The sequence below is a fragment of the Xyrauchen texanus genome, chromosome 25 (assembly GCF_025860055.1).
Source record: "Xyrauchen texanus isolate HMW12.3.18 chromosome 25, RBS_HiC_50CHRs, whole genome shotgun sequence".
Taxonomy (NCBI): Eukaryota; Metazoa; Chordata; class Actinopteri; order Cypriniformes; family Catostomidae; genus Xyrauchen; species Xyrauchen texanus.
The window spans coordinates 4651790-4671597 of NC_068300.1; the positions used below are offsets into that span (position 1 = coordinate 4651790).

At 41.6% G+C, this 19808-nt stretch overlaps 1 protein-coding gene across 1 annotated transcript in view; it reads right to left on the minus strand.

Moving 5' to 3' along the window:
• Positions 1–2132: 2132 nt before the first annotated feature.
• The window catches only part of LOC127618946 (uncharacterized), a 647429-nt gene continuing 629753 nt past the window's right edge, over positions 2133–19808 (minus strand). The window contains 2 exon segments of the mRNA XM_052091648.1: positions 2133–2265; positions 2634–4761. Coding sequence (XP_051947608.1) covers positions 3971–4761 — 791 coding nt within the window. The 3' untranslated portion in view covers positions 2133–2265; positions 2634–3970.

Here is a 19808-nt window from a genome sequence, read left to right on the forward strand (position 1 = left end):
TTCGTATCATTCACAGTAAGCACCGCTCCACTGTGATGTTTCCAATCATATTTTTGCGCATGTAAAGCGGATGATTTTCTACGTCGGTATTGGAGCGTGAGTAAAGTACAAAGCCTATAATAAAGAATAGTTTAGCATCCAAATACATCGCAAATGTAAAAACATTTTGATTGTAAAGAGAGCGTTTTTTTATTCGTCTTCTGTTCTGAATATCATTCAATTTCAAGGATTTGTTGTGGAATGTTTTGAGAGTATCATCAAATAAGAATAATTCTCTCGTTTTAGTGATTCCCTAGTTATTTTTTTATAATTCTAATCAGGTAAGGCAAGTAATATTCTCTGTGTCTTTATATAAATAAACCAAAACAAAAAAGTTTGAGCACCGCTGCTTTATGGCACGTTTTGGATTGTGGTCAGCACAGAAAACAGCGCACGATTCTTAAATGGTTTGAAAGTTATATTGAAATGCTTACAAAGGAATGGATAAGAGGAATCGACATTTTTATTTAAAAACAAGTCATCTGAAACCTGACATCAAGTAAGGTGAGGAACAACGAATTTCACACACTTGGAAAATGCTTTTTATTTGAATGAGTGAATGTGGCTCTTAAAAGAGCCATTGTTGCTGCCCTTAAAAGGACATTTGTTGCTTCATCTTCTGAGTTCCACCTGCAGAGCTTCTCGGAGGTTGCTCGGCAGAAGCTGGTTTCCCTCTGGTCTCAGGTGGACTCCGTCTCTGCACAGATGGAACAAGCCGATGTTTCTGTGGTGAATGCAGCGCATCTGCCTCTCTGCCAAGAAGCCAGACATGGCGCCGTTGATCCACCGCCGGCTTCGTTCAATGCCATAGCCAGTCCTGCCAGTCTGTCCTCTCCAATTTAGACGGGTAAAATGCCAGAAAACACCAGCCTGGTTCTGGGAAACATTTGTAAGACTTCGGTCAGGTCACTCTTTATTTCCGAAGAAAATCGAGGCGGTTGCGCCCACCCGACACAAACTGTTCCCTCCCAGGTGAATAATGAGAATATCTGGAGCTGTAGCTTTGGCCCTGAGAGAGCGCAGAGCTGGAAACAGCTGCTCCCAGAGTCTGCCTCCTCTGCCGTCCCAGGTGATCTCACACTGAAGACCGAGGTTTCCGTCCAGGCGCTGCTCACAGAAGCGAGTATGCAGTGTGCGGATGATGGAACTGCCGACGATCCAAACACGTGAAGCCATCTCAAAGACGAGTGAGGGAATGTGATTTACAACCGGTATTTATGAGTGTTGCACGTTTGGTTCCTAAAGGTGTTACAGGCCCCACCCATTTCCAGATTCAATAATCGGCTCGTTCTTACATAGTAGAGCACGTTCAGCACATCGCGCAGTCTTCAAAAACGGTTGCTTTATTTATTTATGTACCGTACAAAAGCGGTACATAAATAACATTTGTATGTGTTCTAAACAAAAGACACAGGTTGTACTGAATGTCAGCTTGTTTATTTGGCTCAAGATAAGGATTTATTAAGTCCACATGTCATGCAAACAAGAAATGCTTCTAACTAGGTCGAGAGCTGTCGTTGCGAATGTTCGTTGGAGCTCTACAGCACACATCTTCTTCTCGACAGTCAAAGCGAGGTTACGTTATTGCCCATCGTGCACAGCAACCCTAAAGGCACGGGGGTGGCGGTGCCACCGGCTTGGGCCCGTCATCGCTGCTCGCAGCTTTAATTTGTTTTGTTATTTATTTATTATTATTTTTCATTGAATCACAAAAATATATTTGGAATCCCAAAGGATCAACTCCGACTCAAGTCAGAGTAAAACTGCATCAGAGTCCGTGACAAGTCCAAGTCTATTATAATTGGAATCGTGACTCAGACTAGAGTCTAACTCGAGTACCCCAACTCTTCAACATCATACCACCAATATCCGAAGTCTAATGATTGAAGGTGCTGCCATCTTGTGGTGGAGAATTAATCACAATAATTAGGCAAGACTATCCTGTATGAATTCTCTCATGTGATTTCAGGTAATATGACTGAGTGAAACTTTTTCCACAATGTGAGCACTTGTACGGTTTTTCTCCAGTATGAATTCTCATGTGTATATTAAGATCTTTATTACATGTTAAACTCTTTCCACACTGAGAGCAGGTTAAAGATTTATTGGCTGCTTTTATTTTAGGCTTTTTTGAGTCACTCAAAGATTTTTCTCCAGTTTTGAAATCACGAGGTTTCTCCTCCACTTCAATCGGTTCTTGACTTTCCTCTTTCACTTCCATCAGCTCTACAATGAACAAAAGTAAATTGTCAAAAATCAGTTGAAGAGGGACAAATGTAAAAAAGAAATCACATTGAACCCTAATGCAATTTATGGCAGAACAAAACAAAGGTCAAGTATTAACTGATGTTTTTTTTGCTGTGCAAAAGTATATATTTACTAGGGCTGTCAAATATCTATTAAAATACAAAATGTAATTGGATAAATTACATGCTATGACAATTAATTCATCAAATTAATAAGATATATATGTATATATAAAAATCCCATGTACATAAGTATTCACAGCCTTTGCTCAATACTTTGTTGAAGCACCTTTGGCACCAATTACAACCTCAAGTATTTTTGTGTATGATGCTACAAGCTTGGCACACCTATTTTTGGCCAGTTTCTCCCATTCTTCTTAGCAGGACCTCTCAAGCTCCATCAGGTTGGATGGGGAGCGTCGGTGCACAGCCATTTTCAGATCTCTCCAGAGATGTTCAATCAGGTTCAAGTCCCTCATTAGTCCCTTATCAGGCTAATCAAGCCTCCAAGAGGGATAAAGGTCGACTACCCTGCCACAGACTGTAAAACAATGATTTAAAGGAGACCAATTATGCCCCTTTTTACAGGGTGTCATACAAGTCTCAGGTGTCCCCAGAATGTGTCTGAAGTTTCAGCTCAAAATACCCCACGGATCATTTATTATACCATGTTGTAAATGCCTCTTTTTGGATGGAATCAAAAACGCGCTGTTTTCATGTGTGTCTCTTTAAATGCAAATGAGCTGCTACTCTCCGCCCCCGTCATAGCTCTGGTGAATACAATCAGAGACAATGCTAACTTTTGCTGCATTAGCTGTGGAATCATCTTACAAGCACATTCAGAAAGGCAATTTGAAAACATTCACAAAATATAACGTGTGATACATCTTCAGGATATAAAGCTGGAACACGAACAGTTGTTTCTGATCATGCTTGAGAATCACATTTTTGAAAATCCTGCTTTATATTGACACTCATTCACAAAGCAGTCGGGTGTAAAATGATTTGCACATACATACACACATTTTTGTATGTTTTGTGGCACATTTCCTTCAAAAACAAAACTTGTCCACCGCTTCTTCAGTGGCTCTGATGCCGGGAGTACATGAAGACTCTTATGTTCACCTTTACAGCAACAACAGAACACTTATGATGCTTACGAAGCCGAGACATTATTTTTCTCACTGTATCTGCTCCAGCGTGGAAAAAAAAAATGGCAGACTGTGTGTAGATCACTCACGGGTGGATCTATGACAATAGGGTGGAGTCCGTCACCAGTCGTGGGTGGGGCCTGCCCTAAAGTGATGTCACTTTAGAGCAGAAATGAAAAGCGGTCATTTTGACACACATTTTGATTTATAGAAATATAAGAACGAGGAGTGGGTGGACTTTTAACATTGTAGGGTGGTTGTGTGTTGTTTTTTTATGTAATCAACTTTATGCCACAAATGGAAACAAACAACAACTTCAGCACATTGCTTTTGCAAAGATTCACATTTAGTTGGGTTCTGCTCACATCAGCACCTGATCATCTGGAACACAAGAACAACAATACAGTACATACATAAAATGTTCTCAAGATGCAAGTTGTACAACATCACACCACCAATACGGGCATGTAGTCTAATGATTGCAGGTGCTGCCATCTTCTGGTGGAGAGTCATCATCACAATAATTAGACAAGACTATCCTGCATGAATTCTCTTATGACTTTTTAGGTCTTTTAACTGAGCGAAACTCTTTTCACAGTGTGAACACTTGTAAGGTTTTTCTCCAGTATGGATTCTCTCGTGTTTTTTCAGGGAATGTGACTGAGTGAAACTCTTTTCACAGTGTGAGCACTTGTAAGGTTTTTCTCCAGTATGGATTCTCTCATGTGATTTCAGGGAATGTGACTGAGTGAAACTCTTTTCACAGTGTGAGCACTTGTAAGGTTTCTCTCCAGTATGAGTTCTCTCGTGTGTTTTCAGGGAATGTGACAGACTGAAACTCTTTCCACAGTGTGAACACTTGTAAGGTTTTTCTCCAGTATGAGTTCTCTTGTGTATATTCATGGAATTTAACTGAGTGAAACTCTTTTCACAGTGTGAGCACTTGTAAGGTTTCTCTCCAGTATGGATTCTCTTGTGTTTTTTCAGGTGCTGTGACTGAGTGAAACTCTTTCCACAGTGTGAGCACTTGTAAGGTTTTTCTCCAGTATGATTTCTCTCATGTGTTTTCAAGGAATTTAACTGAGTGAAACTCTTTCCACAGTGTGAGCACTTGAAAGGTTTCTCTCCAGTATGGATTCTCTTGTGTTTTTTCAGGTGTTGTGACTGAGTGAAACTCTTTCCACAGTGTGAACACTTGTAAGGTTTTTCTCCAGTATGAATTCTCTCATGTGTATTCAGGGAACTCAAATAAGTGAAACTCTTTCTACAGTGTGAGCACTTGTACGGTTTTTCTCCAGTATGAATTCTCATGTGTATATTAAGATCTTTATTACATGTTAAACTCTTTCCACACTGAGAGCAGGTCAAAGATTTATTGGCTGCTTTTATTTTAGGATTTTTTGAGTCACTCGAAGATTTTTCTCCAGTTTTGAAATCATGAGGTTTCTTCTCCACTTCAATCGGTTCTTGACTTTCCTCTTTCACTTCCATCAGCTCTACAATGAACAAAAGTAAATTGACAAATCAGTTGAAGAGGGACAAATGTAAAAAAGAAAATCACATTGAACTCTAATGCAATTTATGGCAGAACAAAACAAAGGTCAAGTATTAACTGATGTTTTTTTTTGCTGTGCAAAAGTATGTATTTACTAGGGCTGTCAAATATCTATTAAAATACAAAATGTAATTGGATAAATGACATGCTATGCCAATTAATTCACCAAATTAATAAGATTTACATTTTACATTTATGCATTTGGCAGACGCTTTTATCCAAAGCGACTTACAGTGCACGTTATTACAGGGACAATCCCCCCGGAGCATCTTGGAGTTAAGTGCCTTGCTCAAGGGCCCAACAGTGGCATCTTGGTGGTGCTGGGGCTTGAACCCCCGACCTTCTGGTCAGTAACCCTGAGCCTCAACCACTGAGCCACCACTGCCCTAGCGCTTAAATAATAATAATAATGACAACGTGAAAGAAGTTAATTTGAAATCTTTGCAAATTTATATATATATATAAAAAAAACAAATATCCCATGTATGTAAGTATTCACAGCCTTTGCTCAATACTTTGTTGAAGCAGCTTTGGCAGCAATTACAGCCTCAAGTCTTTTTGTGTATGATGCTACAAGCTTGGCACACCTATTTTTGGGCAGTTTCTCCCATTCTTCTTAGCAGTACCTCTCAAGCTCCATCAGGTTGGATGGGGAGCGTCGGTGCACAGCCATTTTCAGATCTCTCCAGAGATGTTCAATCAGGTTCAAGTCTGGGCTCTGGCTGGGCCACTCAAGGACATTCACAGAGTTGTCCCGTAGCCACTCCTTTGTTATCTTGGCTGTGTACTTAGATGATATTTTCTTCACTGCAGGGATGATATTGGCCAGGTGATGAGCGGTGCCTGGTTTCCTCCAGACATGACGCTTGCCATTCAGGCCAAAGAGTTCAATCTTTGTTTCATCAGACCAGAGAATTTTGCTCTCTCCACATAGAAACGCTGGAGCTCTGTTAGAGTGACCGTTGGGTTCTTGGTCCCCTCCCTGACTAAGGCTCTTCTACCCCGATCGCTCAGTTTGTCCGGGAGACCAGCTCTAGAAAGAGTCCTGGTGATTCCAAACTTCTTCCATTCATGGATGATGGAGGCCACTGTGCTCATTGGGACCTTTAATTTTGCAGACATTTTTCTGTACCCTTCCCCAGATCTGTGCCTCGATATAATCCTGTCTCAGATGTCTACAGACAATTCCCTGGACTTCATGGCTTGGTTTGTGCTCTGACATGCACTGTTAACTGTGGGAGCTTATATAGACAGGTGTGTGCCTTTCCAACTCATGTCCAATCAACTGAATTTACCACAGGTGGACTCCAATCAAGTTGTAGAACATCAAGGATGATCAGTGGGAACAGGATGCACCTGAGCTCAATTTTGAGTGTCATGGCAAAGGTTGTGAATACTTATGTGCATCGTTTTTTTATTTTTAATACATTTGCCAAGATTTCAAACAAACTTCTTTCACATTGTCATTATGGAGTATTGTTTGTAGAATTTTTAGGGAAATAATGAATTTAATCCATTTTGAAATAAGGCTGTAACATAGCAAAATGTGGAAAAAGTGAAGCACTGTGAATACTTTACGGATGCACTGTATATATATATACAGTGAGGAAAATAAGTATTTGAACACCCTGCTATTTTGCAAGTTCTCCCACTTGGAAATCATGGAGGAGTCTGAAATTGTCATCGTAGGTGCATGTCCACTGTGAGAGACATAATCTAAAAAAAAAAAAATCCAGAAATCACAATGTATGATTTTTTAACTATTTATTTGTATGATACAGCTGCAAATAAGTATTTGAACACCTGAGAAAATCAATGTTAATATTTGGTACAGTAGCCTTTGTTTGCAATTACAGAGGTCAAACGTTTCTTGTAGTTTTTCACCAGGTTTGCACACACTGCAGGAGGGATTTTGGCCCACTCCTCCACACAGATCTTCTCTAGATCAGTCAGGTTTCTGGGCTGTCGCTGAGAAACACGGAGTTTGAGCTCCCTCCAAAGATTCTCTATTGGGTTTAGGTCTGGAGACTGGCTAGACCAGTCAGAACCTTGAAATGATTCTTACAGAGCCACTCCTTGGTTATCCTGGCTGTGTGCTTCGGGTCATTGTCATGTTGGAAGACCCAGCCTCGACCCATCTTCAATGCTCTAACTGAGGGAAGGAGGTCGTTCCCCAAAATCTCGCAATACATGGCCCCGGTCATCCTCTCCTTAATACAGTGCAGTCGCCCTGTCCCATGTGCAAAAAAACACCCCCAAAGCATGATGCTACCACCCCCATGCTTCACAGTAGGGATGGTGTTCTTGGGATGGTACTCATCATTCTTCTTCCTCCAAACACGGTTAGTGGAATTATGACCAAAAAGTTCTATTTTGGTCTCATCTGACCACATGACTTTCTCCCATGACTCCTCTGGATCATCCAAATGGTCATTGGCAAACTTAAGACGGGCCTTGACATGTGCTGGTTTAAGCAGGGGAACCTTCCGTGCCATGCATGATTTCAAACCATGACGTCTTAGTGTATTACCAACAGTAACCTTGGAAACGGTGGTCCCAGCTCTTTTCAGGTCATTGACCAGCTCCTCCCGTGTAGTTCTGGGCTGATTTCTCACCTTTCTTAGGATCATTGAGACCCCACGAGGTGAGATCTTGCATGGAGCCCCAGTCCGAGGGAGATTGACAGTCATGTTTAGCTTCTTCCATTTTCTAACGATTGCTCCAACAGTGGACCTTTTTTCACCAAGCTGCTTGGCAATTTCCCTGTAGCCCTTTCCAGCCTTGTGGAGGTGTACAATTTTGTCTCTAGTGTCTTTGGACAGCTCTTTGGTCTTGGCCATGTTAGTAGTTGGATTCTTACTGATTGTATGGGGTGGACAGGTGTCTTTATGCAGCTAACGACCTCAAACAGGTGCATCTAATTTAGAATAATAAATGGAGTGGAGGTGGACATTTTAAAGGCAGACTAACAGGTCTTTGAGGGTCAGAATTCTAGCTGATAGACAGGTGTTCAAATACTTATTTGCAGCTGTATCATACAAATAAATAGTTACAAAAATCATACATTGTGATTTCTGGATTTTGTTTTTTAGATTATGTCTCTCACAGTGGACATGCACCTACGATGACAATTTCAGACCCCTGCATGATTTCCAAGTGGGAGAACTTGCAAAATAGCAGGGTGTTCAAATACTTATTTTCCTCACTCTGTATATATATATATATATATATACACATATATATTATATATATACATACTGCCCTGCAAAAGCAAAAGACCTTAACTCACTAGAGTGTGAAACTGAGAAAAATGACTTTAAAGTTTCTGTTTTGTCCAGACAAAAGTATTATAGGTAGGACTCCCAAAATTTCACAACTAGTTGCTATACTGAAGAAATGTTTGTATGCAAAAAATCATGAGCTCAAAATTGACCTTTGTTTGGCAATTATTGTACTCTGCCTTTGTATCATGTGCCAAAAATCAGGAGTCATGCAAAGGCAAATGGCAGTAACTGACATATAATCAATATTTACTTGCTGTTCACCATACTTACATCCATTATAAGAACACCTAACCCAGGTCTAGTCATCATGGTATTTGTTTTAAATTATATAGAAGACCTTTGGTTGTTCCTATTTAGTGCTATAATGATCAGGATAGTGCGGCAACACTAACACAGTTAATTTTCCTATTGTAATTATGTTTAATACTGGATAACTCTTATGAAACTTTTAACTGTAATAACGTAAATTGTAGATGAATGTTAAAGTATCTTTAGTCTCTGTGTAAACTCAAGAGCTTCAGAGTTTCATGCCACAAATTAGAAACAGCAGAATCAAAGGAAAATGCCGTAGCTGCATTTCCTTTTATCCAGTGCCCAGACAGATATAAAATCATTCCACTAACTATGATAGAGGCACTAGCAATATGCAAAGAATTACCCGACCCAGTTAAGTATCCCCTACATTACGTGAATGTTTTAAAGAAACTGACGACTTAGTCAGTTGACTGGATGTGATTATAGATTCATACTGTCCAAAACCTTACCTCCAGAAATAACTGAACTGATATGGATACAAAATTTGATCAGCCACAAATAGAGGAAGGAAGAACCAGGTTAGGTAAAGACTTTAAAGGAACCAACATAGACTGGGCATGGGGAGACAAGGACACTATTTTTTAAAGACCTCCTCACATTCATGCAGAGTATGGCAGCATCTAGACAAGATATTCATTTGACCAGAATCTCCATTCTGCTTATTAGGTTGTGATCTGATGCATAAAATTAGGGTATAAAAAAACTCCTGTATTCCCTGTACACACATGACTGTGTGGCAACACATAGCCTTTCACCCACTGTTTTTTTTTTTTCTTTTTTAAATCAAAATCACTTTGTCACACTACCATGTACACAAGTGCAACAGTAGGTGAATGTCTTGTGTGCAGTTTCAAGCAACATAGCAGTCATGACAGCAACAAGAACAATTTACAATAAAAAACAGATTTACACAACACAATTTACATACAAAGTGCAAGACATCTGTTTTAAATTATAATATAAGTTTAAGTCTTTTGAACTAATAATGCTTAATAAGACAATCAGATATAAATAAAAAACTCTGTCGTCTTTTGCACTTGCAACAGTATATAGATCACCTGGGCCTTATTCTGATTTCCTTGGTGAATTGGATCATTTTATATCAGATATTGTAGTTGCTGTAGATAGAGCCTTAATTGTTGGTGACTTCAACATTCACATAGATAATGAAAATGACTGATTGGGATTAGCATTTATCAATATTCTCAACTCTCTTGGAGTCACACAAATGGTAACAGGACCAACTCATCACAATAATCATACGCTAGATTTAATTCTGTCATATGGAGTTGATGTTGATACTATAGAAATTCTGCAGCAGAGCGATGACATCTCAGATCATTACCTTGTCTCTTGTATGCTGTGATCAGCTAATGTTACTCAATCTACACCACGCTATAGTTCAGGTAGAACTATTCTTTCGACCACTAAAGATAGCTTCACTAATAATCTTCCAGATCCATCTCAAACACTCAATAAACCCCAAAGCCCAGAAGAACTTGATGAAATAACAGAATATATAAATACAGTCTTCTCTAGCACTCTTGATAGTGTCGCCCTCCTTCGATTCAAGAAAATTAAAGAAATAAGCCCTGCACCATGGTACAATGATCACACTCCTGCTCTCAAGAGAGCAGCTCAGAAAATGGAGTGCACGTGGAAGAATACAAAATTAGAAGTATTTCGTGGTGCATAAAGGATAGTGTCTGTAGCTACAGACAGGCACTAAAAGCTGCCAGGTCAACATATTTTAGAAAACTCATAGAAAATAACCACAACAATCCAAGGTGTTTATTCAGTACTGTGGCTAAATTGGTAAGGAGTAAAGCCTCAACAGAACCAGATATTACATCACAGCACAAGAGTAATGACTTCATGAGTTTCTTTACTGATAAAATTGAAACAATCCGAAATAAAATTGGAATTATGCAATCATCTGTCATAGCACCTCAGAAAACAGTGCCTTGTAATTTCTCACGTGCAACTTCAATCTTTCGCTGTCATAGTTCAGGAAGAGCTAACAAAACTTATCGAAACATCAAAAGCCACAACTTGTTTGTTAGATCCAATACCAACTAAGCTCTTAAAGAGGTATTTCCCGTAATTTCAGAACCTCTCCTTAATATTATTATCCTTAGGACATTTCCTAAGAAGCTTTAAAATGGCAGTTATCAAACCGCTTATTAAGAAGCCACAACACGATCCTGGAGAACTGGCTAATTATAGACCGATTTCAAATGTCCCGTTTATGTAAAAAAATTCTAGATAAGGTAGTACCATCCCAACTATGATAATTTCTACAGAGAAACAGTATATATGAACAATTTCAGTCAGGATTTAGGCCCCATAACTGTTAAGAAACTACAATTATCAAAATTACAAATGACTTGCTCCTATCATCTGATTGCAGCTAGGCTAAATTTCACTTCTAGTGCTTTTAGATCTTAGTGCTGTATTCGACACGATAGATCATGAAATTCTCTTGAATTATGTTGGCATTTGTGGACTTGCATTAGCATTGTTTAGGTCCTATTTAGCAGACTGCTACCACTTTGTCTACGTAAATGAGGAATTGTCAAACCAAACAAAAGTAAAGTATGGAGTGCCACAGGGATCAGTTTTAGGGCCTCTGCTTTTCTCCTTGTATTTGCTTCCCCTGGGAGATATTAACAGGAATAGTAGAATAAGTTTCCACTGTTATGCTGATGATACCCCATATTATATTTTTTCAAAACCTGACGAAATTTCACAATTCTCCAAATTAGCAGTGTATCATCGAACTAAAAGACAGGATGGCCAGACATTTCCGTCTACTCAATTTCCGACAAAAACCTCTAAAAACAAGCCGCTAAAATATAATTTGACTCAATGAATGTACTGTTACATCCTGTTCAACAGCGAAGAACTTCTGTGTTATATTTGATACCAATCTGTCCTTTGAAGATCAAATTACTAATGTTTGTAGAACAGCATTCTTCCACCTAAGAAATATTGCTAAATTAAGGCACATGATCTCTGTTGCTGATGCCGAAAAAAAGAATTCATGCGTTCATGACCTCAAGACTAGATTATTGTAATGCATTACTGGGAGGATGTCCAGAAAGTTCAATAAATAAACTTCAATTGGTTCAGAATGCAGCAGCCAGAGTGCTGAGGAGAACCAAGAAATAGGATCATATTAGCCCCATTTTATCATCGTTACATTGGCTACCTGTAAAATTTTGCATTCATTAAAAAATTCTGTTAACTACGTACAAAGCTTTGAATGGTCTAGCTCCACAGTATTAAGTGACCTACCATACTATATTCCATCATGTTCATTATGACCACAAAATTCTGGCCTGTTAATAGTTCCAAGAATATCAAAATCCACAAAAGGAGGAAGATCCTTTTCATATTTGGCTCCTAAACTATGGAATAGTCTCCCTAACACAGTTTGAGATGCAGACACACTCCTTCAGTTTAAGTCTAGACTAAAGACTCATCTATTTAGCCAGGCATACACCTAATTTATTCTTCAACACACAATTAGGCTGCTTTAGATAGGTCTGCAGAAACCAGAAACATTTATCATGACCCATAACTGTGCAATAAATTGATAGGCATCTATGCTAACATTATTTTATTTGTTTCCCTGTCTCAACCTTGGGACTCCTATCCTGATGTCACCAGAACCGGCTGGATCCAGCTCCATTCCTGCTTGGTGTTGGACTCCACTGCTACATATCTCAGTGATGACAACTAATAGCAGCCGGTGTCAGACCAACATAACTTCAGTCTATTACGATGGACTTTAATTGAACTGATGCCAACTCCAACCATAAGACATGGGATACTTCATATACCATTTCCTGAACCTTAGATTTCCAACAAAAATCTATGCATCACCGGTATAACTTTATTTTTCTATTTTTTGGTTGACATTTCTTTGAAATTGCAAAAAAAACAAAAAACATCTGAGAACATTTTAATGCGACTTTTGAGTGATGTAGCCGTCTTTCTTGAAACAGATTCTGACATGACGGTCAATTGTCATAAATATTTAAAACATACCTGAAGAAAAAAAAACATCTTCATCTCTCTGTTGTTCCTCTGCTGTGGTTTCTCTCATCTTCATCAGATTCCTGCAGTCCAGCAGCTTTACTGAACACGTCTTCACCTTCACTGGTATCTGCAGCATCTGCTGTTCTCCAACGTTACAGACAGAAGTCAGAGACGCTGTGGAGTCGTCGTCGTCATCATCATCATCATCATCATCATCTTCTTCTATCTGTTGTTCCTCTGCTGTGTTATCTTCTTTTATCTCCTCCAGCTTCACTTCATTCTTCACTGGTATCTGCAGCATCTGCTGTTCTTCAGTGTTACAGACAGAATTCAGACACTCTGTGGGGGTTTGATCATCATAATCATCTTCTTCTCTCTGTTGTTCCTCTGCTGTGTTTTCTTCTTTTATCTCCTCCAGCTTCACTTCATTCTTCACAGGTATCTGCAGCATCTGCTGTTCTCCAGCGTTACAGACAGACGTCTGAGACTCTGTGGAGGTTTGATCACCCTGATTACCGTCAGTAGAACAGAGTAAAGTGAGCTGTGAGTCCTGTGTGTCTCTGGATCTCTGTTCAGAGAGTTTGTCCAGCAGTCGCTGTGGTGTGGACTGATCTCTGCCACTCAACACTGAATCCTGACATTCTGTGGAGGTCCCATCAATCACACACACTGAAGATTGACAGGAAACCTTTTCCAGCTCCTGACAAACACAACACAATCACATCTGTACCGTTCATCATATCACATCATTTGAAAGCTTACAATCTCAACTTTAAGGATGAAATGAATGTTTAACCTGTAACCTGTCGTCTCTCTCCATCAGTTTTGTCTTCAGTGACGTCACCTCTTTCTTCAGCTGAGAGATTTCTGTGATGAAATCATCAATATCCAGCATGGACAGATTAGTTCCTACTGATTTACAGCAGATTACATCCACCTGCTCTCTCATGATGAACATCTGAACACAAAAACATCATCATTACAATAAACTGACATTCATCAAACATAAAGATTATTATAGGATTATACTCAAGAACAAAATTGTTGAAATAATGGTTTCTGAGATGGTATAAATATAATTGTGTGCTTTTTGTTTAGGTTAGTTTTCATGAGAGCAGAATTATCGTTGGATATTACCCAAAAGCAACCTTTTTTCAACATATAATCACCTTCATTTAACTCATTGACAAACATCCAATGGATTCAACAAACTCATATATCAGAAATTAAACATTATATTCAGATTTTCTGCTTATTTCTCCTTCAAGTCTATGTGCCATTCAGAAGCTAAAGATCAGCGGGTGAGCGGCGCCTCATTGCGCCATCTGACACGGGCACAAAATCACTTTCCCGGATCTTCACTTCAACTGTTCCTTGATGGTGGAACGACCCGCCATACCCCACCTGAGCAGCGGATTCTTTAGCCACCTTCAAGAAACATCTAAAGATGCATCTCTTTCACGAGCACTTGACCCAATCCTACTTATGCAAAAACTTTCTTCTTTTGATTATTATTTATATATACACAGGACTGTTTGTGAGAATATGAGGACCCGAGCCAAATACTACTTTTTTTTTTTACCAAAGAAAACCCTGAAATTAGCTTTAAAACATATTCTCACCTTAACATGACAGCCGCTGAATTTAAAGGAATAGTTCACCCAAAAATGAAAATTTGGTGATAATTTACTCATCCTCCGGCCATCAAAGCAGTATCCGAGTTTCTTTCTTCATCAAAACAGAATTTAAGATTTTAGGATTTCATTTCAGGCCTTCTTCTTTAAACAATGCAAGTGAAAGTACTCCATTTGACAGTCCAAAATGTATATTTAAGGTGCATCAAAATAATCCACACGACTCCAGTCGACAAATAAAGTTCTTCTGAACCCAAACAATAGATCATTTTTAGAAACAAAACAATACTTATATACTTTTTAACAACAAATGTTCACGGTTATTATGTTTTTTAAAAATGTGTCCTCTCTGACAAAACCATTGGGAAAAAAATACATTAATTCTTCTCAGATTTTCCTCTTTAGGCAGGTGAAAGTGAACATTTACAATGACAGTAAAACATGTTTTTAAATTGTCATGGCTCATGTAAAAAAAACAAAAATCGGCTTCTTACAGCTTCTTGAACACACATTATAGTTTTGATATTTCTAACTTTACGCAGATGATAACAAAAAAGCAGCAGTGATCACAAAGTGCATGACATCATCTTTATAACCTGATATGTGATTGTATTTCAGCAAAACTACAATGACAACATTGTCAAATTATCTTTCTTCATAAGGATGCCATACACTATACCCAGAAGAATGTTTGATTATATTTTTTTATTCAAGTAAAATTATGACATTGTACTCACTGTTTTGGGAGAAACTGATGAAAGAGTCGAAACAGTTGGTGGCCTTATGAATCCATGCACCAAAGGTGTGGATGTTGCAGTGTTTTCGTAACTTTGAAAACAAAATAACAGTTTCATTTTAAGCCGCAGCTGCTGTTAGCTACATGAGCTAAATACTAAATTACATTAACACCAACATATACATATAAACAAATCAAACTATGTATTTACCTGTCCAAAAGAAAAACAGCAAGCATGGCGTCATTTTTCAGACACTTTGAGTCCCGCAGTTTCCTCCAGCGTGGAAAAGCAACGTCAATGTTAATTCTGCTTTTAGCGCGCTTTTGATCCAGACGTTTTTTCGTTGTAGAAGTTTCTAACACAGTCTTTCTTTTGTTTCGTTTTACTGGTGGTTCAGGAGGAACATTAGCTAGCTGCGGTTCGCCTTCCATTTTCGCGCTTTCTGATGACGTGTGAATATCTGCGCGAACAAGTTGCGCGGCGGTATGCAAATATAGATTGACAGACAGGAAGGACATCCTATCGTTACATTCGGAGCGAATGCAATGATTGGTCGTTCATTTTTTAGTAATATATATATATATATATATATATATATATATATATATATATATATATATATATATATATATATATATAATTACATTTAGACCACTTATTGATTGTTATCAGGATGTGAAGAGACTTTAAACCAGTATAACAAAAATGTTTCTGGAAAAGACTGCACACCCTAGCTTTAAAGGTGGAAGCCTAAAATGAAATCCTAAAAATCTTAAATTCTGTTTTGAAAGAAACTCTTTTCTTCTTCTCTAAAATTATTTTCTGTAATTGTTTTACGTTCCGCCCGCAATGAATTGACCATGATTTTACTACAGTAACCATATTTTAACCATGATATTTAAAATGACACCATAGGGTCTGCAATAATACAGGAAAATGAAAACAGTGGTAATAAAAATCATAATTTTGTGGTTATTAAGGTTTTACTGCAAATACCATAACTATAGTTACTGTGGTAGTTTAACTATGGTATTTATAGTAAAACAATAGTAACCACATGATTTACCATGGTTAATCTATAGTAAAAAAACACTGTAGACAAATCATACTGTAGTAAAAACATGTTTTTTTTTTGGTCTGAAACATGGCTTTATTAAAGTAATTTTGTAGGATGTAGGAATCATAGTTTTGGTGAAAACAATGGTTTTACTATAGTAAATATGACTAAGGTTTGTTTTATTTTTTTGGTGAAAACGTCTAGGTTACGAATGTAACCTCCGTTCCCCGATGGAGGGAACGAGACGTTGTGTCGGAGAAGCAACACTAGAGGTCTCTCTTGAGCCACCGAATATACCTCTGATCTATGAAAAAAAGCCAATGAGAAGTGGCAGTCAGTATTTGCATACCCCGCCTCCGGACATACGGGTACAAATGCGAGGCAAATACTAGAGTTCATTCAGGATTTTTCTGAGGATTCGGAAATGGTCCAGCCACTACAGCGGCTCGGCTCGGCGACGTGGACGGGAAGGACACATCGTCTCGTTCCCTCCATCGGGGAACGGAGGTTACATTCGTAACCTAGACGTTCCCCTTCTGTCGCTCTCTCCACGTTGTGTCGGAGAAGCGACACTAGGGGTCCAATTTAAATTACGCCATGCGCTGAGCCATGTACGTGGTCTGACACAGGAGCGGGCAGGTGTTTTTTACGTGCCAGATGACCAGCTGTATCAGACTACACGTACCCTTCCCCAATGCCCCACAAAAGTATTTGGAATCGTTTTGGTTACCCTGACAGGGGAACAAGGCGACGCTTGCCAACCGGGAATGGGCCAAGCCTGGCTGGGACTCTTTTCTCTCTATGTTTCTCGCATAGAGCAATAGACAGCTGGGGCCCTTACATGCACTGAGGGAAGGGGGTCTTACCCAATTTTCTATTCTTTCAGGGGGAAAAGACCCTGCGGAGACCACCCCTACCCAGCTGGGGAGGTAAGGTGGTGAATACATCACATGTGTTTTTAGGCAACACATGGAAGTGGCGCAGTGGTAGATCCAGCCACAGCGAGGGGGAGTTGCTACACACGGCGACCGATGGGCAGCCGAAACGTACCCAAGGAAAACGCGGGTCCGCTCGTAAGGGGACCGCATCGTGGAAAATACACAGAGGGGGAGTCCGCATAGGAGTCCTCACCCTGTGGAGCACCTATTCCAGTACAGGGTAGATTTGAGTACCCGCAGTGGATTGGGTTGGCAAGTTCCTCCGCCGAACTGCGGACCCAAGAGGGCTAGGGAGGAATCGACCAGGGATTCGGGTTGAGTGGAATCTCCTGGGAAAAAAGACGCACAGTTTTACCTCAAGCGAGGGAAAGGGCGCTATATGCAAGCGATTCACCCGGCCAGCCCATCAGCGTGTTACTGAGTTCTACTGGCTCGGACCTGAGAAAACACGGGATGAAACTGACTCAACCCTGAGATTATAGTATCTCGTAAAGTTGTTGGGTGTCGCCCAACCCGCTGCTCTACAAATGTCTGCCAGGGAGGTACCCCTGGCCAGTGCCCACGAGGACGCAACACTCCTTGTCGAGTGAGCTCGGACCCGCAGGGGGGGGCACGGCCTGAGTGTGATAAGCCAATTAAATGGCATCTACTACCCAGTGGGAAAGCCTCTGTTTGAAGACAGCGTTTCCTTTACGCTGTCTCCTAAAGCATACAAAGAGCTGCTCAGTGTCTAAAGCTCTGCGTGCGGTCCAGATAGGTACGCAAAGCACGTACCGGACACAGCAACGACGGGAATGGGTCTACCTCCTCCCGGGGCAGCGCTTGCAGGTTCACTACCTGGTCTCTGAAGGGCGTGGTAGGAACCTTGGGCACGTAGCCCGGTCGCGGTCTTAGGATCACATGAGTGTCTGCCGGACCGAACTCCAGGCAAGTGTCGCTGACAGAGAACGCTTGCAGGTCCCCGACCCTCTTGATGGAGGCGAGCACGATCAGCAGGGCAGTCTTAAAAGAGAGGGCCCTGAGTCCAACTGATTCTAGCGGCTCAAAGGGAGGTCTCTGGAGGCCCGAGAGGACTACCGAGAGGTCCCAGGAGGGGAACAGGCTTGGCCGGGAGGGATTTAACCTCCGGGTGCCTCTTAGGAACCTGATGATTAAGTCGTGCTTACCAAGGGACTTGGCTTCTACTGCGTCATGGTGGGCCGCGATGGCTGCAACATACACCTTCAAGGTGGACGGGGACAGCCTCCCCTCTAACCTCTCCTGCAGGAATAGGAGCACTGACCTAACTGAGCACCTCTGTGTGTCTTCAGCCTGGGAAGAACACCAATTTGCAAACAAGCGCCACTTCAGGGCGTAGAGCTGCCTGGTGGAGGGGGATCTGGCTTGATTGATCGTGTCTACGACAGTAGGTGGTAGGCCAGCTAGATCTTCCGTGTCCCGTCCAGGGACCAGACGTGGAGTCTCCAGAGGTCTGGATGCGGATGCCAGAGCGTGCCCTGCCCCTGAGAAAGAAGGTCCTTCCTCAGGGGAATTCGCCAGGGAGGGGCTGTTGCGAGGAGTACGAGGTCCGAGAACCAGGCCCGGGTGGGCCAGTATGGAACCACTAGTGTGACTTGCTCCTCGTCCTCCCTGACCTTGCACAGCACCTGTGCAAGAAGGCTCACTGGGGGAAATGCGTACTTGTGCAGCCCCGTGGGCAAGCTGTGTGCCAGCGCGTCTGCCCAGAGGGGAGCCTCTGTTCGGCCATACCAGAGCGGGCAGTGGGAGGTCTCTTGGGAGGCAAGCAGGTCTACCTGGGCCTTGCCAAATCATTCCTAAATCAGCTGGACCGACTGGGGGTGAAGCCTCCACTCTCCACTGGGCAAGCGTTGTCGTGACAGCGCGTCCGCTACCACATAGAGTTTGCCGGGGATGTGAGTGGCACGCAGTGACCTGAGTCGCTACTCTCTCCAAAGGAGACGACGGGCAATTCGTGACGTGTGGCGGGAGCATACGCCGCCTTGGCGATTTATGTACTCTACCGCAGTGGTGCTGTCTGACCTGATTAGGACATGTTTGTCTCTAATTAACAGGAGGAACTGTCGCAGGGCAAAGAAAACAGTCAGTAACGCTAGGCAGTTGATATGCCAGCGCAGCAGGGCCCCTCTCCAAAGGCCTGCAGCTGCGTGCCCGTTGCAAACGGTGTCCCAACCCGATTGGAGGCATCGGTAGTGACCAGGACGTGTCGGGACACCTGCTGCAGGGGCACTCCTGCCCGTAGAAAGCAGAGGTCTGTCCAGGGTTTGAGTATTTGGCGGCATGCGGTGGTGATTATCACACGGTGCGTGCCGTGGCGCCATGCTCGTCTCGGGACTCGAGTCTGAAGCCAGTGCTGAAGCGGTCTCATATGCATCAACCCCAACGGCGTGACTGCGGCGGAGGATGCTATATGCCCCAGGAGCCTCTGGAAGAGTTTTAGAGGGACCGTTGTGCCTGGCTTGAACTTTGCGAGGCATTTCAGCACTGACTGTGGACACTCGTTGGTGAGACGTGCAGACATTGAGACTGAGTCTAACTCTATGCCGAGAAAGGAGATGCTCTGAACCGGAGTGAGCTTGCTCTTCTCAAGGTTGACCTGAAGCCCCAAGCGGCTGAGGTGTCTGAGCACCTGGTCTCTGTGAGCGCATAGTAACTCTCGGGAGTGGGCCAGTATGAGCCAGTCGTCGAGGTAGTTGAGTATGCGGATGCCGGCTTCTCGGAGCGGGGCAGGGGCTGCCTCTATGACTTTCGTGAAGACGCGAGGGGACAGAGACATGCCGAAGGGGAGGA